This window comes from Delphinus delphis, chromosome 19, assembly GCF_949987515.2.
Source record: "Delphinus delphis chromosome 19, mDelDel1.2, whole genome shotgun sequence".
NCBI lineage: Eukaryota > Metazoa > Chordata > Mammalia > Artiodactyla > Delphinidae > Delphinus > Delphinus delphis.
In genome coordinates, this window is record NC_082701.1 from 2,307,115 (window position 1) to 2,328,126 (window position 21,012).

At 48.2% G+C, this 21,012-nt stretch overlaps 2 protein-coding genes across 5 annotated transcripts in view; one reads left to right on the top strand and one right to left on the bottom strand.

The window, feature by feature from the left end:
• Positions 1–21,012, top strand: part of ARSG (arylsulfatase G) — a 116,157-nt gene that overhangs the window by 10,822 nt on the left and 84,323 nt on the right. The gene's annotated exons all lie outside the window — the stretch shown is intronic.
• SLC16A6 (solute carrier family 16 member 6) lies at positions 2,828–17,921 on the bottom strand. Its single transcript, XM_059997847.1, has 6 exons — positions 17,686–17,921; positions 11,183–11,421; positions 8,681–8,824; positions 7,699–7,827; positions 4,632–5,447; positions 2,828–3,495 (listed from the first exon to the last, which is right to left on the bottom strand). Exons 2-6 carry the CDS (start codon positions 11,412–11,414, stop codon positions 3,245–3,247), a joined length of 1,572 nt encoding a protein of 523 aa, XP_059853830.1. The 5' UTR covers positions 11,415–11,421; positions 17,686–17,921; the 3' UTR covers positions 2,828–3,244.

A 21,012-nucleotide genomic window follows, 5' to 3' on the forward strand; every position in this document is an offset into this window, starting at 1 on the left:
ACGGAACTCTGAGTTAGAATCTATATTTTATCACCAGGTATTGAGTGAAAGGAAAGGCAAATAAATGTACAAAAGCTACCCTACACGTTATTGGAGTCGAAAATTGATAACCTGGTTCAAAAGCTTGGAAACATTGTATCTGTTAAGGATGCATTTGTCTTAAAAGAACACATGATCTTATCTCATTTTTACAACTGGAATGATTTTATTTTGGGAAGGGAAGTGGTCTACATTTGTAGTGAAATTATTTCGTCAGTAACGTGGAAGCCAAATCTCTTTAATCACAGGCAATGAAACCTGATAATGTGCTAGCAGCTGTTTGATCTTTCCTATCTTTGGCACCTGTGATCTAAGGGTCACTCTGGCCACGATGATCCTTTCCCATCAGTCAGGACAGCTAGTTTACAGTTTTGCTACTGGTGGTACCTGTCTGATCAGTGGGGCCCACAGGCCAAATCCAGTTCACTGCCGACTTTTCTTGACTGCCTGCAAACTAATAATGATTTTTACGTTTTTGTGTGGCTGAAAAAAATCAACAGTATTTCATAGTGTGTGAAAATTTTATGGAATTCAAATTTCAGTATCCAAAAATAAACTTTTATTGAGATGGCCATGCCCATTCATTTACATTTTGTCTACGGCTGTTTGCGCCCTACAGAGGCAGAGCTGAATAGTTGTGACCAAGCCTGTGTGGCCTGCAAAGGCTTAAATAGTTACTATCTGGACCTTTACAGAAAAAGATTTTGCAGACCGCTGGCATGGAAAGTCCGTGCTGTTTACTTACAGGTTAGAGCAGTTCTTAGGCCTGTTCTGTAACTACGTATGGTTAGTCTTAACTATTTTCACTTATTACTTTTGATAGGCTGAGCTATCTCTCTGTGGCCACCAGGATATCATTTCATTCATTTATTTATTTTTTAATTTTTTGCCATGCTGTGTGGCATGTGGGATCTTAGTTCCCCAAACAGAGATCGAACCCGTGCCCCACTGCATTGGGAGTGTGGAGTCTTAACCATTGGACCACCAGGGAAGTCCCCATTCATTTATTTTTCATTTATGAAATAATGATGTTCAACTAACACGTCTTGGAAACGTTTATGTGTCTCTAGTGCAGTTAAAAGATTTTGCACAAAAGCTTTTAAAAACGTTATTTGACATGAATCTTCCTTGAGTTTTTATAACTTTAACTGGATCCAACAATGAAGGAGTCATAACTTTATAACTTTATAACTTTAACTGGATCCAACAATGACAAGGAGTCAATAAAAAACCGAATCACTTTCTTTAAATAAAAAAGCCATACATTTATTGCAAATCTAGAAGTACCAGAATGTCACAGAATACAGAACAAATCAGCAATCCTGTTTTCATTTTCTGCCAAATATTTAAAACCTTGATTACTGACATACTGAAACTGGCATACATTTTATTTTCCATGCAATTAACAGAATGGACGTCTTAAGCAGATCGCTCTGAAACCAGATATAAATATTAAGTTGTATTGAACATTCATAGTAAAAAAGGCTGTAAAGTGCTGAAGTCATGAAGTCTGCAAAAGTGCCACAAGCTCCAAGTCCTTCTCTGGTAGTGACAGAGATTTGCTACATCCAGCTTGTTCTAGGTGTGTCTGTTTTTGACAGACACGTTGTCATTTCCTCCCCAGCCCCTCCCCAAAGTTTTACAGATTGTCCTATTTCTATGGCTGATCAAACACTGTACAGAAACGTAGCAGGTGGTGATGAACTATGCCACTTTCATTTCAGTGCAGAGAAATATTCAAGCTTGTGTGTACCTGTAACCAAACTAGGCTTGTTATATTTTTTTTCCCCCTGAGTTGTCATAAATTAACAGTAAATGAATAAAGATGGAGCAGCGGTACTGACCATCACCTGTAGAGTGAGATTCAGGACATTATGAGTACGCAGCCAACCTGTTACCCTCATACTTGCCCTTTTACAGAAAAATGTGCACATGAGAAATACTATACATGTAATGTAACTCCAAAAAAAACCCAGTGACCAGTTAACCCGATAACTCTGGTAACGTAGAGCAATCAGGGTTTATATGATATAACTCATGATGCTAAAATAAATGTCTCTGCTATCCCACGTGAAATGCAGAAGTGCTTCAACGGTGAGATTAAAAAAAAATCAGAAATGCTTCAACAATTCAATGAAATGTAATTCTGATCAAAGAAGATCCTCAAGTATTCTTAGGTGATAAAACAAATCATTTAAAAAAGCTAAGGCGATTTGCTACTCATCATCATCCCCCCCCCTTGAAATGACGCACGTTGTCGTTAATCAAACTGAAGAATCCTTAAACTTGGCCTTTTACGAGAGTCACTTTACAAGTTAAGAAGTATTCTTTGAGGCATGTAAAGGATTGCAGAAAGGGGGTAGAAATTCTGCTTATGTCTCAGATTTTCTTTCTTTTGATTACTTTATTCATTCTAGAATAACTTAATAATAAATAGCGGTTTAAATTAAAGACACTACAATCACATATTTCTGAATAATTAAAAGCAATAGGAAACACATTTTTGAATGCTGTGCTGTGTGTTCTGTATCGAAATGCTTCTGGTAGTGACTGGCCATAAAAAAGTGGTCATCTTCACATTTATGAAGTTCAAGTTACATATATTTTTAAAATTTCCGTTTACTAGCCAAATGTTTGGTCTCAAACTGTACTTCATTTCCATGAACTATGTGGAAAATTCAGAGGCCCTAATTTGTTAATGGAAACCTCAGTATTTTTCAAAGGGTTTTGAACAATTTGTTCATATTTCTGAAAATTAGAAATGTTTTAAATGATGTAAGCTTTTTTTTTTTTTTTTTTTTTTTTTGTAATGGCCAATTTCATTGCAGTGGCCTCGGCCAGATGTCCTTTTCCAAGATAGTAGTTTATCACATGTGAGAGCTCTTAAAACCACTTTGCCAATTCATGTCACTCTTAAAACCGGAATGCGACCCCGAGAGTCCTGTGCATCTTCGTATTGCTACTGAATACAGCCAGGTTGATGTACAGAAAGGGTGTTCGGTGGTTTTTGTTTTGGCTTAAAAAACAAGCGAAAAGGAAAACTTACAAGAAAAAAAAGAAGGATGTTGGTAGTGGTGTTCACGCATACATTCCCTTTAGAGTGTAGTCTGGAAAGCGGGTGGGTGGTCCACATCTCTGCTGCCCTGGGTCCCCTGTCCCCCACCCTCTCCAGCCCCCAGGAAGGCTGGTGTGAATGACAGGCGTATCACACGGGCTCCGTTTTCATAGGAGCTCTGTGCTCAGTCTTCCCCAGGTCCATTTCAAGAAAGTCTTCTGGGATGTCTTGTAAAGCTTTCCCACGGTGACTCTCGGCCTTCCCTTCCCCAGCTCGGGGACGGCGGCACAGCCCCCTTTTACAGGGTCTCACGAGGGCGAGGCACACAGCGGCCACAAGCATCCCAGCCGCGCAGGAGTAGAAGGCTCTGCTGTAGATCTTGCTCTGGTCCACCAGAAGCCCTGCGGGAGCGTCAGCACATTAGCCACAAAGACCCCCCCGCCAGGCTCCCCCAAACTCAGGCACTTCTCGGGCTCTTTGCCTTCCTTGTTTTGTCTGTTTTTTTTTGTTTTGTTTTTAAGAAAAAAGCATGTGGAAGGTAGGAGTCTTTTCTAGACGGGAGAGAAGATGTAGACAAACGTACAACCTACTTAGCACCTGAGAAAATGCTGTCACTCAGATGTTCTTTGTGGGCTGATCTAAAACTTGGGAACGGTGAGATGCCCACTCCTTTGGAAAGCTGACATCCTCTCCTAAGAGGAAAGAGCTCTTTTATTTTCACTCGAGTTCACTTCAGGTATCTTTTCACATGGGGTAAGATTTCTAATCACAATAACCTCAAGGACTTATTTCAGGGCTAACATGTAAAACAAAGCCATGTCCTTCCTACAGGGAAATATTCTGTAGTGATTAGTGAAGCGCTCTGCAGAGTGCTGTTCTAGGTTCAGTTCCCTAAAACCCCTCCCTAGAAGGGAAGCTGGCTTACAGAAGACCCTTAGTTCTGTTATCCCAAAAGTCAGAGGGTAATGAGGTCAGAAATCCAAGCGTTCCCCGCCCCCGCTGCGAGCATTTTTCAAGGTAGAAAAAGCCCGGGCAGCTTGGGCTGCAGACCCAGGTTCTAATCCTGACTTGGTCACTGATTTACCATTGGGCGGTACGCTGACATTCTCTGGCTTTCACTTTCCTCATATTTAAGTCAAGAGAGGTGGCTCGGGTAACCTCTATCCCGACACCTCTAAAATTCTCTGCAAGTATAAAAATCAATAGTTTTATTTTCCATTCGACTTGAATAGGAAGCTGGCACTATTAGTAAAAGGACAGTATACTACAGGTGGAATCTAAACTGTGACACAGATGAACTCATCTACGAAACAGACTCACAGACTTGTGGTTGCCAAGGGGGAGGGGGATGAGGGAGGGATGGAGTGGGAGTTTGGGGTTAGCAGGTGCAAACTGTTAGATACAGGGTGAATAACAACAAGCTGCTACTGTAGAGCACAGGGAACTGTATTCAATATCCTGGGATAGACCGTCGTGGAAAAGTAAAATATTGTAAAAGGATAGCAGACAAGGGTTTTACTTTGTGTATTTAACTTACCTGCAAGTGGCGGTCCAGCCAGTCCCGCGATGCTCTGGAAGAAGACATAGACGCCAGCCGCTGAAGACATCTTCTCGATTCCCACGACGTCGTCCTCAGCGAGCAGCGGGATGTGGGTCCCCGCCACCGTCCCAACCATAATCCCGGAAAATACACTACAGGACATGAGACCCCAGAATTCAGTGGCAAAAGTAAAGGCAAACAGGGACACGGTCAGTAAGACGACACAGATGAGCTCGATGTAGATCTTGCGGATGGGCTCTCTGTTCAGGACCAGCCCAGCCCCGATCCTCCCGAACACTTCTGCGATCGCCATCGCTGATAATAAGAAAGCAGCGCGGTCCCGGTCCAGGCCCAGACTGAGGCCCAAGGGAATGATGTACAAGGACGGGGCGAAGAACCCCAGGGTGACGAAGAGACCAAAAAACGCGTAGCAGATAAAACTCTTCTCTTTCAAAACGGAGAAGTCCAGCAGCGGGGCCTTCTGGCAGCCGGGCTTGGGGCCGGGCTGGCCCAGGGTCTGCCGCAGGTCGGCCTTGGGCTCGAGCTCTACGGTCGTGTGACCAGGCACGTTTTTAGGTGAGGTAGTTAGTTCTACTCCTGAGTCAATGGAATCTATCGAGGTGCGGGTTTTTTCGTTCTCAAGCATGTATTGCACTTCTTTCCGATTTTCGTGGGCGGTGGTTTTGGGGGTCCCGGGTCCTTTGATGATGATAGGTCTGAGCAGCGCCCCGCAGACCACGAGGTTGAGCTGCAGGAGACCCACGAAGAGGAGGCTGTACCTCCAGCCGATGGTCTCCTTCAGGGCCGTGATGGCTTGGGTGGGCAGGAGCAAAGGAGAAAGAAAAGCCAAGGTCAGAAACGAACTCAAGACCGGGGGCGGGGGTGGGGGGAAGCGAGAAGAAACGCAGACCGGGAAACGGGTAAACACAAGTTACTTGGCCGTGGGAATGCAGTCGACACGCACTACCCTTTCTTCTAGGCTTTGGGGGCTTTTAGGACTCGCGAAGGAGGAAGGTGCGTAAGGATGAGCAGAGATACACGTTTTCAGCCCAGGCCTCTGAGAGAGCTCTGGTGGGTGCCTTCCGCCAGGCAGAGACTCGAGATGAACCAAGTCCGTGACCCACATCAAGGTTCGGCAGACAGCCGTCTGCGGGCCAAATCCAGCCTGTTACTGGATGATAAACCTTGACTAGAACACAGCCGAGATCATTCTTTAATGTCGTCTACGGCTGCTTCTGTGCTGTCACCACAGAGAGGAGTGGATCCCACAAGGACTTGCCCGTGATGCCTGAAATATTTCCCCTCTGGCCTCTTCAAGACAGAATTTCCACCCTCTGAGCTAGATGGTTCTCCATCCACTCCTTCAACCCTCAGTAGTAACAGATGAAGGAGAGGATAAACGAAGAATCTAAAAGCTCAGAGGCTTATCCTGGAATTAAGACACTTACTGTGTGGATACAGTACGGTCCTGTGCAGTATTGCTGCAGTTCTCCGCTTGCTTTGTGGAACGTTCTACCTTCCTGCCGGCCCAGAGGCAGCCTGGAGGGGGGACTGGGCCCTGGCTGGGGTCCTCTGGGGGTTGGGCGGTGTCAGGCCAAAGGGGGCTTCAGGACCCATAGTGAGAAGAGGATAATGCGGGCCCCACGAGACCTTCAGGAATTTTCATCATCATCCCACAAAGGTGAAATGATGTTCATTAGAATTTCATTTCACTAGATTCTCATTCTCTGAGAGCTGACAGTCAGGTATAAGAGACATGGTAAGTTGGTTCCTGAGAAAGAAGATCAGCTTAGCAAGACAGCCCCGAATTCCGGGGCACGGGGTCTCCATTTACTGTCGTAGCATGCTTTGCTCACGCCTCTTCTCCCCCTGTTAATATGGGAAACTCAGAATTGCAAAATCTTTCAGGCTTGGGTATTTCAAAGTGCTCTGCCCTCCTCTGGCAGTGATCGGTCTGCTCTTCTTTGCTCCAACCCACATTCCTGGAGTGCCTGCCTGCAGGTGCCAGGGATGTGCTAGGGACAAAGCCAACCAAGATGCAGTGTCTGCCTTCAGGGCGCTCACAGGCCACTGATCCTCCCCTCGGTGTTCTGTTCTGAAAAATTTCAAACGGACGGAAAAGTGCGAAGAATGATACCTATCTGCCTGCCCGCACTTCAGCGAATTTCAACAGTTAACATTCTTCTCTGTCTGCCTATTTATAGGCAAGCATACATTAATTTTTCTGAACTATCTGAAAAGCTTCAGACATGACACGTCACCCCTAAACACTACTACGTGTATCTCCTTTGGACAAATCCGCCGAGATCCACGGACACATTCACCAAGAAATGGCAGAGTAAGAGGTTAATCTAAGTCTCTAAGGTGATTTGTCTGCCACTGGCTAGTGAAATTCACAGATTCTCGTTAAGATAGGGAAATAAACCAGGGATAAAAATCTCCCTGTGAGGGCTTCCCTGGTGGCGCAGTGGTTGGGGGTCCACCTGCCGATGCAGGGGACGCGGGTTCGTGCCCCGGTCCGGGAAGATCCCACATGCCACGGAGCGGCTGGGCCCGTGAGCCATGGCCGCTGAGCCTGCGCGTCCGGAGCCTGTGCTCCGCAACGGGAGAGGCCACAACAGTGAGAGGCCCGCCTACCGCAAAAAAAAAAAAACAAACTCCCTGCGAGATTATCCGCACACCACTCACGAAAGGGACTTCACTAGCACAGTTTAAACCCGCAGTGAATATGGCTCTTTTGACCAAGGAGAGAAATAGAATAATAGGAACAATCTGAAATCATTAAATCATCTATTCTGGAATGGCTGTTTCAAGCCTTACCACTGAATATGTGCCATTGTATATTCCTATTTATGTAAACTTGGACCAGTATGAAAATGTCTGAATTCCTAAAATCGGGGTTAGGGAAGACAGATACTGAAACTGTGCTGGAGAAGAGAAGACAATTAACCTTTCCTTCTGCACGCAGTCGAAGCTGTCAGTCTATTAACTGACGGTTGGCAAGAGTCAGTGTAGCAAGAAGAGCTAGCTCACGTGAACACGTAGACTGTAGTCGTCCACTTACCTGGTGCAAAAGCAAACATAGCGAAACATTCTCCTGTAGAAGCAACAGCCGTGACCACAGAGCGTCTTCTGTCAAAGTACTGTGACAGAATGGTGACAGTTGGCAGAAAGCTAAAGCAGTATCCCAGACCTGTGATGGAAAGTCAGAAACGACAGAAAGGACCACATCCTCATTGATGCCAGAAGAATGCATTCAAAGATCTGGGGTTTTTGTGTTCATATTTAAAATGATAAGTTCTGGGAGCCCAGAAATTCATTCTGGAAAATAGTGCTGTAGCAAAAAAACAAAACAAAACAGGTTTCGTCAGAGGTCTGGAGAAACTGCAAGAGCTGTTTTGGAAAGCTAGGAGTTAAAAAAACAAACCTGTTCTCTGGTTTTTTTCCGTACTTTTCTGCAATGTTTTTCCCCCCTATTTATATAATCCACAGTGGACAGAACTCTTATCGAATATAGTTTTTATTTAAGACTTCTATTTGGAAATAAATGAGTTTTGGTATGTGTAGAAACATATGAAAAGATTTAAAGTGTTTTGAAAGGGAAAAATTTTTCTCAGACCCCGAAGAATAAGTCCGGCACAGACCCTCCCCTACAGCTCAGGGTCCTCACAGCCTGACTTGGGAAATCTCAGCTAAAGAAACGCAAACCTTGCTTTGTGAAAATGATGTCTTTGGGCTGCAAACTATCACAAAAGAGAAGTTCTCTTTCTCATTGGTAAATATTAAAAAAAAAAAAAAAAATCAGACAAAAAGTCTTGGGCATTGATTGAGGAGAGGTTCCCAGGGGAACACCCTGGAGCCCATACAGACCAGTTCAAAACTACTGATCTGGGACATTATTAATTTTAAAGAAAAGAGAGAAAGGGAGAAAGAAACACACTTTGGATTTGATTCCCTACCCCCACCCCCCCCCCCCCCCCCGGGCCCCCGCATTGTTCTAGAAGCTAAGTCTCTGGAGAATGAGCGAGCCCAGGAGAAGCACTTACCAGAGATGATGCCGATGGCAATGTACATGTGGTAGACCTTCTGTGAGAAGGAGGCGATCACCATGCCCACGCTGACCAGCAGCCCCCCGACCATCACCACCAGACGGTGTCCAAACCCAATGCTCAGGACGGTGGACACAGGAGCTGCAGCAAGAGCAATGAACAGGGTCTCAGCTCCCAGAGGCGAAAAAGCCTTAGCCTCCCTAGGACTCCTTCTTTTAAAAATGTGTTTAGCATCTTTATGGGAGTTTAACTGCTTTACAATGGCGCGTTAGTTTCTGCTGTATAACAGAGTGAATCAGCTCTGCATATACCCTAAGATTCCGTCTTGTTTAATTTTACGTTTTCTAACGTTTAGTGAAGTGTAGTTGGTTTACCACGTTGCGTTAGTTTCAGGTGTACGGCCGAGTGGTTCAGTGATACGTACATGTATATACACTCGTGTTTTAAAACTATTATTTTCCCGGATGGTTTATCCCAGGATGTAGAATGCAGTTCCCTGTGCTACACGGTGGGGCCTTGGTGTTTCTCCATCCCGTATACACTCACTGGCACCTGCTCACCCCATCCACCCACCCCCTCCCTCTCCCTCCCCCTCCCCCTCGGGAACCGCACATCTCTTCTCTGTGTCTCTGTGTTCTCTGTGAGTCTGTGGTAAGATTCCATCTTTGAAGCCTTTAACATGGAGGTGATGATGTAAGATACAGTATGCATTTTGTGCAATGGTTCCTTAAGTCAGTTCAGGACTTATTTTACTATTTGCACAAGCTGGACAATATATTTGGGGGCTCCTTGAAGAGAAATCAAGAGTCATAGTATAAAACATATCTTTTGTCTCCGATGAAAGATTTTGACTCACCAGGAGCCCCTATAAGATTGGATATGCATTAAATTTGTTATTCTGTCATAAAAATGGGCTTTTCCTGTGATTGGACGAGACACTTTTTTTTTTTTTTTTCTATACTCACTGCTTTGGATTCTTTTTTAAAAGGCTCCGGTTAGGGTCAAATTCCAGCTCAGTTCCATTTGACTTTTTTGCAAATGATATGAAAGTGTGGTGAATTCTGTTATGCATACCAAAAGGAGGCTAGCTATGGGATGGACAGTTCAGAGTGGCTGATGAATTACAGTTGGCGTAGCTTCTGTGCTCTGTATCCTCCGGGACATTTAAATCTGGAAGATGAGCTTCCTAGTCAGATGCTACTTAGGCTCCCACTGATACCGCCTTGAGTACAATGAGATAAGGGAACCCTCCAGAGTTGGGGGGAGGAAGAACAACATCGCACATGCTGGATAGAAAGAGCTAAAAAAGGAGTAAGGTTTGTTGGGGTTGGTGCATACCTATCTCTTATGTGAGTTGAATGTAAACTAATATATTAATATAGCAAATAATGAAATCACTAGGATCATTTTTAGGCAGTGTGTAGACTCAAGGCATTAATGACTGGAATAACAGCATGAAGAACAATTATCTTCTGGTATAATAGTATTAGCTGGAAATTTCTTGTTGACTATATTATCTTTGGTTAGAAAACGGCTAAAAGTTCAGCTTTGGGATTTTCGTTTTATTTTGGTTACCAAATGTAAAATTTTGGTTCTAATTCATGTAAATTATCTTTCCAAGAAAGTAAACATCCTGCCAATTAAGAAATTAAGTATCTTAATACTCAGACCGGAACTAGAAGTACTTCCGTGAACCGTGTAGGAGAGGCTGTCAGGGCTAACGGGAGAAATTCTGACTTTACTCGGTAGCGAAGAACAATGGAGCTACCTTCGTGAGACAGTACAGGGCTGAAAACTAAGTACCTTTAAAGACAGGCTTAGAAAACTTCAGAGGATATTAGGGTAAAGTTAGGGAAGCTGAAGTTCAGCCCCGTTAACTGTCCGCGGTAAGTTCAACGGCCTTGCTTTCTCAGACGACCCTGGCGCGGCCCCTGACAGATGGATGAACAGTCATGAGACCTCAGGGATGTGCTGAATTAGGTCTGAATGGGACCAAGTGAAAATCAGTATGTTAAGAATTATACTACAGTCCCATTCATCGGATGCTGTTGGATCTGGGAGCTGGGCAGACCAATTAGCCAGTGAAGTCCTTTAGGGAAACAGGTGTTTGGAATTCAGAATATCCTCTCTGGGCAATATGGGTAGTTTTCCCATACACCCTTTTACACCTTCCATCTTTCTCCTTCATGTAGTCGCATTTTCATGTTCCCAACCTGTTTCCTCAGCATGTTTTTACGAGACCAGGACCCAGGATGCCAAGAACTTTTAATGCTTCTTTAGGAAATGACCACATTCCCATTGAACCGGGGTTTGCTATTGTCCTCAAAATAATCTGCAGTATCCTAAGAGAGTGCATACAGTAGGCGTTTAATACGTGTGCATTAAATGAAGGCAGTCAAGTCTGGCAAGTAGACTTTTTCCTTCAGCGCCTCTTACATAATTAGGCAGACTGAAAGAGGCATATGCTTATGTAGCGCTTAAGCTGGAAGACGTACTAACCTGTAAATGTTAAGACAAACACACAAATGGATATTATCCATGAGATCCTGCTATTGGATTCATCAAAACTGTCCATTAAGTCATTGAAGAAGACACCAAACGACTTGATGATGCCATAGGTGAAGACTTCAACGAAGAAAAAAGAAACAGCTACCACCCAGCCCCATCCTCCATCAGGCACTTGAGTATAAACGTTGGCTCTGGAACAAAGCTGTGATTTCTTCTGGGTCATTCTTAATCTAAAAGAAAAAGTTAAAAAAAAAAATTAGACCAGCAATGGCATGAGGGTGGATGATTCTAACGCTCGACAGATAAGAACTACTCACTACATTTCTTAGGTTGATGAATACTTAAATCATGTGCAGTTAGTGTGAAGTCTTTGAATAATAGTATCTATCTATCTATACATCTGTGTCATCTTTTATCTGTCATCTTATCACATTTATATCTATCGTTATCTGTCTCTGTCATCTATCATCTATCCGTCTTATCTATCTAATGAACCAACTATGTTTGTATTGTATATGGAGCCGCGAAAGATTTTGGGAAGGCAGACTTCCAAGCTATGGCAGTTAAATGGAAAAACTAACCAAAAAAAACATAAAGAGCCTGGGCAGAATACTTAGAGGCACTTTGGAGGACAAAGAATGGCCACCAGACCAAGGATCAGTGCAGACCTTGAACCTGAAGACAAGTTAGGTAAAGGAAGACCGAACTGACTGTAAGGAATGTGGATCAGAAATGAAGCCTCGGCAAAGAGAGGCTCAGAGGCCACCTTGCAGGGGCAGCTAAGTGCTGGAGAAATCCTGCATCTCTGCTTGGTGCCCCTGGTCATTCAGACCATCCTACCTCCTACTCAGCAACATTCTGATTATGGTCTGGGGTCCCATATGGCTGTACCTATGTGAACGGAATGTGACTGCAAATTAAAATTTGGGGATTCTGTCTTCTTGGTGTTGGTTTAGCATGAATGAGTTCCTCAAAGTCGGTCGCCACGTGGTGTATGAGAAATGGAATTTTTCCACACAGGACCAGTACTCTAGGATATAGTGACCAAATAAGGCACTACCAATTTGTGGGGTCTGGACAGCCAGGGAACTTAAACCAAGTTACTCCTGACCTTGCTATGCTTTTCCATTCAGGTTGCAACCAACATCATAGAACATCAGATCCCTGTGCCGTATCACCACTAAGGGGAAACTATATTTAACACTGGAGGCAGGGTCGTTTAAGTCTTCCGCGGCAGGCTCGAGCACATAAAACGCAGACATTTTCAAAACCTCTGCAATTACATACACTTTGAAACAGTCATGTGTGTTTTTAACCCAACTAAAAATTAATACCTATAAATAACAAATGAGTCTGTGGTCTCTGCGCTCTTAATGGCAACGCACCTTGAGTTTAAGAATTCTCTATAACTATGCAGTTGTAGCCAGGTGAATTTTCAGGATGCGTGGATGGCCTAGCCGCGAGTTGTCACGTTCACATACGAAGGCAGGTTTTATTGAAAATGGAGAGCAATTGAGAAATAACAGGACAAAACCTCATCTAGACAGTAGACTTCCCAGTTTCTGCTACGGGAATCCAGTATTCGGAATTTGCTCTGAGCACCTTACAAAGCAGCAAATCTGACCTAATTTCATATTGTTCAGCCTATTGATAGCATGGTAGCCTAGTACTCTGAAAGGACTATATACTCACTTATTACTCTCTTACTGTTGGCTATTTGGTTGCATAAATAGGGCATAAGATGCTTTAAGACGCTGTGCTCCCTGCAGCAAAGGCCTCTGCATTTTGGTGTGTGTCAGTGTGGCATGCCTGAGAGCTGAGGGCAAAGGTGGGAAGAGCACTTAAGTGGCTCTGGGTGTAGGGTAGCAATTACAGACCAGTTTGTCATTCATGTTCCCAACACGGAAAGCAGCTGATTTAACATGGGAACCCCGAGCCCTCCAGCAGCTGAGGTTTTCCCAAGTCCCCTCCTCCGTTAAGACTTTCAAAGTCTGCTCCCAAGATGAGGCACCTGGGGCAGAGGAGCTGACAACGGTAGTGGGCTTAAGATTGAGAAGGAAAAAAAAAAAAGTACATGCCAGTGTTGGCTTTGGAACCGTGTTCAGCCCTAGGGAGCGGGGTAGGAGGGAAGGAGGGGCAGTGCGGGGGGGAGTCCACAGCTCAGGTCCCCCTCCCATCTCGCCCCCCCTACTGGGCCACTCCTTTGAGCTTCGCCTTGGAAGCCCAAGACTCCTTTACTGGTCTCTCAACTGTCTGGTACGATTAATCTTTCTGAAATGCCTCATCGTCATGACATTTTTCTGCTCGGACTTTTTCAGTGGCTTTCCTCTTTCTGAAGGACAAAATCCACGAGATCAGCTTGACTTTCAAAGTCCTTCCTAATTGGAAGCCCCTGCCCCCCACGGATCTCAGCAGCCTTAGTTCTTCCTGTTCTGTTGCTTGACTCGCCAGCCACCTTGCCTGCGGCGCGCCCCTTCCCCAGGCTGGAGGCCCCCCACCGCTGGCGCCGCAAGGGCCCGCTTCATCACATCCTCCTGCTGCATAAGGCTTGCTCTGACCCACTCGACCTAAGGAGCTCTCTTCACGGGACAGGCGCCCTTTAATAATGGGCTGCTGTCTACTTGTATGCATTTATCTTATTTGCTCAGTTAAACTGTAAGCTCACGGAAAACAAATCTGGGCCTATTTCTCTTTGCATCCCTTCCCCACCCCCACCCCCAGGTACCTTGCACACAGCTTTAATTAATTCTTTCCAACAAAGTAACTGCTGGGTGCCAGGGCCTATGCTAGGGGCGACAGTGACAATACAGAGATGGCCTCTGCCTCCCTGGATGAAATTGTTTGTTGATGATAATGATAAGGAACCTTAAGACTGAAATCCCATCACATTTTAAAACCATTCAGCCATGTCCTCCCGGAGCTCAGAACATTTCTGACAAGCAGTGGCGACTAAGTCCAAGGCCAGGTCGGCACGAAGGGTGCCCATAAGACCTTAGCATTTTAAGAGAGGGCTCGGGGCCAACTTGAATAAAAACACATTGGGTAAAATTGATAAAGGCCCCAGAGAGACAGACAGAAGCCCTCTCTAGCCTAAAAGCACTGCAGGACCAAGGCGCAGAACCTTTTGGTTGGGTTGCATTTCAGAGGGTCAAGACTAGACTGCAGTTTTTGTAGGAAGACGAGGTTACCTACTATGGGAAGGCTCTGGGCGAGGCCAGCGCTTCAGTTCTGGTGATGGGTGCCCATCTCTCTCTTTCTTTGCCTGTTGCCGTCGGTGGTTTAAATGTGCAAGATGGGTGGGGCTGGAGGCCCCGGGGTGGGTGGAGTTAGAATTACAGAATGTTACAACCAAAATGGGATTTGGAGCCCATCTGGGTCCATACCCTCTTTGTAAAATCCCACTCATTTTGCAAAATGGGGAAGCCGAGCCCCAGAGAGGGGAAGGGACTGGACCGAAATGGTCCAGCATCTGATCTCCTGTCTCCCCGGGGCCCCGCTGTATCAGGATGCAGAACAGCATTCTGAAGGCCAGGGAGGGGGCGTTTCCTACAGAGGTTGTGAGGACTCTTCCACCGCGTCACTGTGTGACCTGGAGAAAGTCACTGCACCTCTCTGGGCCGGAGTGCCTCACTCGTCAAATGAAGAGGCTGGCTTTGGGGGCCCTTACAGCCCCCCAGCTTCGGCAGCTGACACTTCTGTTGTTCAGCACTGAGTTCGCAACCACCCGATTGCTCAGGTGAAACCTAGTGGCCCAAGGAGACCCGGGAGCTGGGAGGAAAGTGCAGGTGCCAGACGGTTCTTACAGACGCGGGTGTAACGGAGCTGGACGCTGGCTGGAGCTGATCTAGGACAGCCGGCTCGAAGGTGGCAGCTGTCTGACTGCTTTCCTTCTGTTCACTCTCTGAGCTCCTTCTGGGTGTTCAACTCCTTTGTTTCTTTAAACTTTACATCTGGGCTACTCCCCTGAAGCTAGATCCAAATATAACTCTCACCTGCATTCTTAGGTTTGGGGAGGACAGCTTTTTTATTGTTTTCCTGGGATCATCATAAAAGAAAGATGACACCCCAGAACCCACTGATACTCCCAAGTTTACGCCTTCATCATCCTAAAGCAGCCTATGCCCTGGTATATTGAGCTTTGAAGATCACAGTACAGAATGATAATAGAATAACCTGGTTTCTGTAACATACGGTTGAGGACGCCTTGCACACAGGGCAGTCGGCAGCTCTTTCCAGACCCAGTGCCTGGCCATGTGCCTGGCACACAGTATGTGCTCAATAAAAGTTCACTAAACAAAGCATGCGTCTTGGGGCACTCCTGAAGCAATGCACGGCTCTAGCCTCCTGAAGCCCAGTCATCAAGTGAGGAAGTCCCTGCTTGCATAATCAGTCCTTCCCCTGGACTCTTTCCTTCCTACCATCCCCTCAGCAGGACGACTGGCTTAACAAACGGGTTGGCCTCTACAAACGAAAGAGAGAAAGGCCTGTGGCTTCAAAGGCTCTAAGAATTCCAGAACATGGAAATAATGTTTTGGTTTTACGGGCATGTGAATTTCCCTGACGGGATGGGATGGGATATTCGTTTACTGTGGGGGGGATAGAGCCGAGCGAGGAGCAACCCCACGGCCTTGGGAGAATCACCTTGCTGCTTGATTTTCACTGTCAAGAGGTGAACAAGGGAGTTGAACTAGACGGAGGTGATCTCAGATCTCTTCCTGCCCTAAAAATCTACGTTTCTCTGATAGCCTTTGACCCCCACTTGCTCCAAGTTACCCTTTCATCTTTCTCAATTCATTTTTGAGTCCTTTGACGCAAGGTCCACAGGTCTGTCTCTGTGAGGCCCTTGTGCGTTATTTGTTGAATTTCTGTTTACCATTAACTGGCCTCACGCTCATGGGGAAATGACTTTGTTCCTAAGTTTCCTCCTCTAAAAGCAGGGGTGAGACACAGAGGTCTGGAGGGTAAAATGCTACGATTCTGAACAGGGGTTCCTGGCAGCCATGTCGCCTTCCTCCAAATGTTCTCCCAAAGGAAGCAGAACGGACAAAATGCACTGGGTGGTTTGGAGTAATTTCCTATGAGCATTTGGTTGTCTAATCTTAAATAAACGAGAATTCTGCCAAGGCTTGGAAATCTGCTATAGCTGGGACTCTCAACTGCGATTTGATTTCTTGAGAAAAGCTGTCCCCTGGAGGCATGAAGAATGCAAAATATTGGACTATGATAGACCGTCAGGGTGCCAGTCCAGGGTCAGATCAGAGCAAAGTTCAAAATGCAGCCTCTGGATGGGCAGCGGTGGCAGCTGCTGGTGTGGCTGGTGTGAACAAAGCCTCAGCGAGCCACTGCCAATCTCCATTCTTCTTAAAGGCGTCGCCTGGAGAACAGCTTTTGACAAGTTGTTTCCAGCCCTAGTTGTCAAAACCAGTCTGTATTTAGGTGAAGCTCACTTCAATTCTCTATTTTAAAAAAAAACAACAAAACCCCCAAACCTAACCTGGACGGCAGCCTCAGCTGCTCTGAATCCCTGGAGAGCACCGATTCACCCCCTTTTACAAGATCGTGATGTAGAAACCTATCCCCTAATTTAAGTGTCGTCCTCAGGAGTTCCACCGAGGAAAGTCCTTTTTGGGAAACCACAGAAGGAAAACTCAGGGTTGGTGGTTCTCATAGAGAAGGAGCTTTTCCACTTGGCTGCACTGTTTATTTACATACTGGAACTATCTTGGACACTTAATGATGAGAAGAGGTATTTCTGTATCCACCAGGCAGGCAGGACGTATTACTGATCGCCCCCCCCCCCCATGACAGGGACTGGTGCTTGGACATGGGGAGATGCATCACTTAGAGATCTCTGCATAGCACTTGGGGCTGTTTTTGCAAACAAGACCCTCCACCCAATGCACTTAGTATGATTTGCAAAATAGTAAGATTACCGAGAAATCCCATTCCCAGGGTAGAAACCGTCTCCTTTGAGAAAGAGCTGACACGGTGTGTCTATAACTGCAAACAAAACCAGCTTCCAGGATGACAAGGTGTCATTGCTTGCTCTTCCCCGGTTGGCTCCGGGGAGCTTTTCTCTAAGACTGACGCCCCCCGTGTTTGGTGACATGTTACATGCCACCTAACAAAGTTCTATCATCTGTCTGTGGGAGAGTGTGGCGGTCTGGTTTAAAAAAGAAAAAAAAAAAGAAGCAGAAGGAAATAACCCATTTCCTCTGCAAAACCATCCTCCCTGGCTACAGCGCCGCTCAGCTACCCGGGCGCTTTCCCGTGGTTGGCAGCCCTGGGAACCTTGGAAGTTGAGCGGGACCAGCCGTCAGCCGCTGACAGCCCTGACGGTCAAGGTGGACGAGCTGCTCTCGGCGGGGACATGCCTGCCTCCCCGTCGGCCGCCCCGGGTGCGTGTGTCAGGCGGGGGGAGGCCGGGAACCCCGCTTTCCCTGGCGCTGTCTGCGGGGCCGCCCTGCGCGCGCGCGCCAGCCTGGGGACGGTACCTCTGACATTTCGCTCCTGTGACGCGCGGGCAACTTCATGCGGAAAATCCGTGCAGGGAGCTACAGCGCGGCGCCCCCCTCGCCCGACAGCCTGGGGGCCCTCGCCTGGGCCGGGGGGCACCCAAAGGCCAAACCTGCCTTTAGGTGTTTTCCGGACACCGACTGTACCCGGGCCACCGACAGGCAACTCTCGGCTGCCCGCAATGGTGAGAGCGCGCCATCCCGGGGGCCCCGGGCATTTCCAACTGTCAGAGAAGATTTGGGGGAATAACCTCTCCAAAATGTTAAGCAGTTAAGTGGTTTCCTCTTCCTCCCTCCAGCCTCCCCCACCACCAGCCCCCCAAAGCTCCCAACATAGCTTAAGAAAAAACCCACCCACACCCCACCATCAAACTTTTAAACATGTAAAATGATAAAACCAACTCACCAAGTTAGAAGGGAAGAGAATAAACCCCAAAAGGCTCCCAATAAGGCGGAGGCCAGGCCGCCCCCTCCTTATAAGCCGCTCGGGAACACGAGAGAGGATTAACCCCTTAGGGCGTGGGCCCGAGCCTAGGGCAAGTTGGCTCCGGCGGGCGAGCCCCGGGCGCCCGCCCCGCCGCGCCCAGCTCCGGCCCCCCGCCCGCTCCCGCGCCTCGGGCCCCCGCGCCGCGCCCCCCGCCCCCCTCCCCGCCGCCCGCGCCGCGCCGCGCCGAGCCGTGCGTGCCGCCGCCCGCGCCCCGGCCCCGCGTCGCTGCCTATCGCTTATCCTATACCGGCTGCAGCCGGTCTCCGCCGGCCTCGGGGGCGCGCCGCCGACCATGTGCTGCGAGCGCGGAGCGCCGCCAAGGAGGGGGCCGGCCCGGCGTGCGCGCGCCGGCCCACGTGGACGAGGCCGTGCCGGGCCCGCGCCCGCCCAGGGCCGGGGCCGTGGGTCACGGAAGGTAACGGCCTCGCCGTGCCAGACCCCAGACCGGCCGTGGGGTCCCGCGGGGCCGCCCCCCACCCGCCCCGGCCCCGCGCATCCTGGCGCGCCTGGCCCGACCGGACCCCGGCGCTCGGCCGCACTGTAAGCGGGGCGCGCCGGCACCCACTCTGCGGACACGTCCGGCCGGACGTGCGGGGTCCCCGGGCCGCCTCCCTTCCCGCCGGCCCCGCCCGCGCCCGGAGGGCTTGGGCTCCGGGCTGCGGCGGCTCAGCGCCCGCCCCGGGCAGAACAGGTTCCTTCCAGTTCGGGTGTGAGCTGCGCGCGCGGCGCCGCGGACCCCGAGTTCCTCCTCTCATGCCCGCTTCCCCCGATTTCGTCAACTCGCGCACCCCAGCGGTTCCCCTGGGGGGGGGGTGTGCGGGCCCCAGGAAGCTCGCGGCCGGCTGTCACGGGCGCTTTGCTTTCCCCCCTTTGCTGCAGAAGCGACAGCATCGCGTTGCGCGCGAGGGATGTGGGCGAGCAGCCGGGCTGAGTCAGCATCCCCGGCCCGGGGCGCGCGCGCATCCTCCCCGCCAAGCGGGAGGCGACGTCCACACAGGTGCCAGGCCGCAGAACTCGCGGGGAGCTCCGGTGGGCGAGGGACCCGGACGTCGAGGGGCTGCGTGCCCCTCATCCCTGAGTCCCGGACCCCAGGGTCACAGGGGGCTCAGCAGATGATGCTCGGGAACCTCAGTAAGGAGCTCGTCACGGGGACAAAGCCGTGTGTTGGGTGCCAGCCGTTTCGGAGCCCGCGGGGGCACAGACTCGGCCGCCCGGTGTCCACCTCACGTCCCCAGGGCCTCTTTGAGAACTGCTCGGAAGCAGAATGCCTTATTTTCCGCGTCCCCCTGCCGACTCGCACCAGCCGCTCCCTGCATTGGGTTCGGAGAATGTGCTTCTGGTGTGAGAAACTCGGGAGAGCCTACTTTGGGGGTGCGTGTACCTAGGGTCGCCACCGGGAGGAGTCGGCGGTCTGAATCGTAATAAAAAGCCCATTGCGGTCGCTGCCTGATTTCTCCCGTGATTTTGGCATCGGGTCTACTGGGTTAAGTGCCATTTTGTGCTGTTAACAAGCTCTGGCGTGGGTTCGGGGAGCAGGTGTGTTGGCGCAGAGTGCCTGCTTACGACCGGGGCGGTACAGCCGGGGGCCACTGATGAGCTTTGCAACCTTGCCCGAGTAACCTAGCTTCCTGGGGACAATCATGATATTCCCAGAATCAAAGGATCTAATTGATGATGCCGGTGAAGGACGGATCACAGCGACTGGCGTTATGTATGGTACGCCCTCACTAGCCAGTAGCTCTTACTGTTACTGCTGTTTGTGGCTTTCCAAGTCCAACAGCTGACTGCAGCACACATCCTGCACGCGGTCCTTTTTCGAGCTGTTCTTCCAGGACTCCACACGTTATGAAATTTAGAATGTGACTTTAACCACCGGCATGAAAGCACTTGATGCTAAAATAGGAATGCCTGTAAATATAGTTTAGGATCTTACAGTGCCTTGGGACCTGTCCCTGCTGAGTGTGGAAATGTCATATTTAACATGACACAGCACATACTGTATTGAGACCTGCTTAGGAACCTAGGGGTGCAGCCCATTAGCTATAGCTGAGTGACAAGCAAGTCACCAAAGATCTTGGTGCTTCAGCTTCTTGGTTTTAAACATTAGGCAAATAATGCAGAAAGCCCTAGGGGTGAATGGACGTTTGGGAAGGTCACATCTGAGCGTATGACCAGGTGAGATGGCTAGCTGTTGGAGGAGCATATGACTGTAATGATGATAACAATAATAATGTAATGCTCTTTTGTTAATATTAATTATACCTATTAGTATTTTTTTTGCACTTTTGCTTTGTTCCCTGTATTAGGTGTGGTTCATGTGATCTAATTTTAAGCCCATCAGCAACCTTCTACAGTTGACACTCATCTCCATTTTACAGATGAGAAAAGTTGAGGCACAGAGCATGGAAGGGATTTTCCCCAAGGTTTAGACACACTGTCTCTTTTTGCAACTGAGAGCGCTTCCAAGTATGACATTTGCCACCTGCTCTCGGATAACAGCAAAAGGTGTCTGGAAACCCAACCCCTGTCCAGTCTTGCCAGCCACAAACTGGTGACATTTGCCCACCATGATTAGAGGCTGGCTTCACCTTGTTCCCTGAATCCTAGTGAGACCAAGTGTGAAAACCCCTGTTTTTCTCTCTCTTCCAGGGAAAGCAAAGGAGGGAAAGCACTGCATTACCATGCTAATCAATTACCTCCCCCCCCCCCAAAAAAAAGAAAAACAAAACTAACTCTGTTTAGTTCTAAATACGAACAAAAGGACCTTTAGAACCTGGAGTACAGAACCAGAAAAATCAGGAAATTAAGTTCAGGGTTCA

What these genes read in the sequence shown, in the direction of transcription:
- SLC16A6 (XM_059997847.1), bottom strand. Translation starts at nt 11,414, where the DNA reads ATGACCCAGAAGAAATCACAGCTTTGTTCCAGAGCCAACGTTTATACT. An exon ending in TGCCATCGGCATCATCTCTG is followed by an intron (nt 7,828 to 8,680) that starts GTAAGTGCTTCT and finishes TTTCCATCACAG; the next exon opens with GTCTGGGATACTGCTTTAGC. An exon ending in GGCTGGACCGCCACTTGCAG is followed by an intron (nt 3,496 to 4,631) that starts GTAAGTTAAATA and finishes ACGCTCCCGCAG; the next exon opens with GGCTTCTGGTGGACCAGAGC.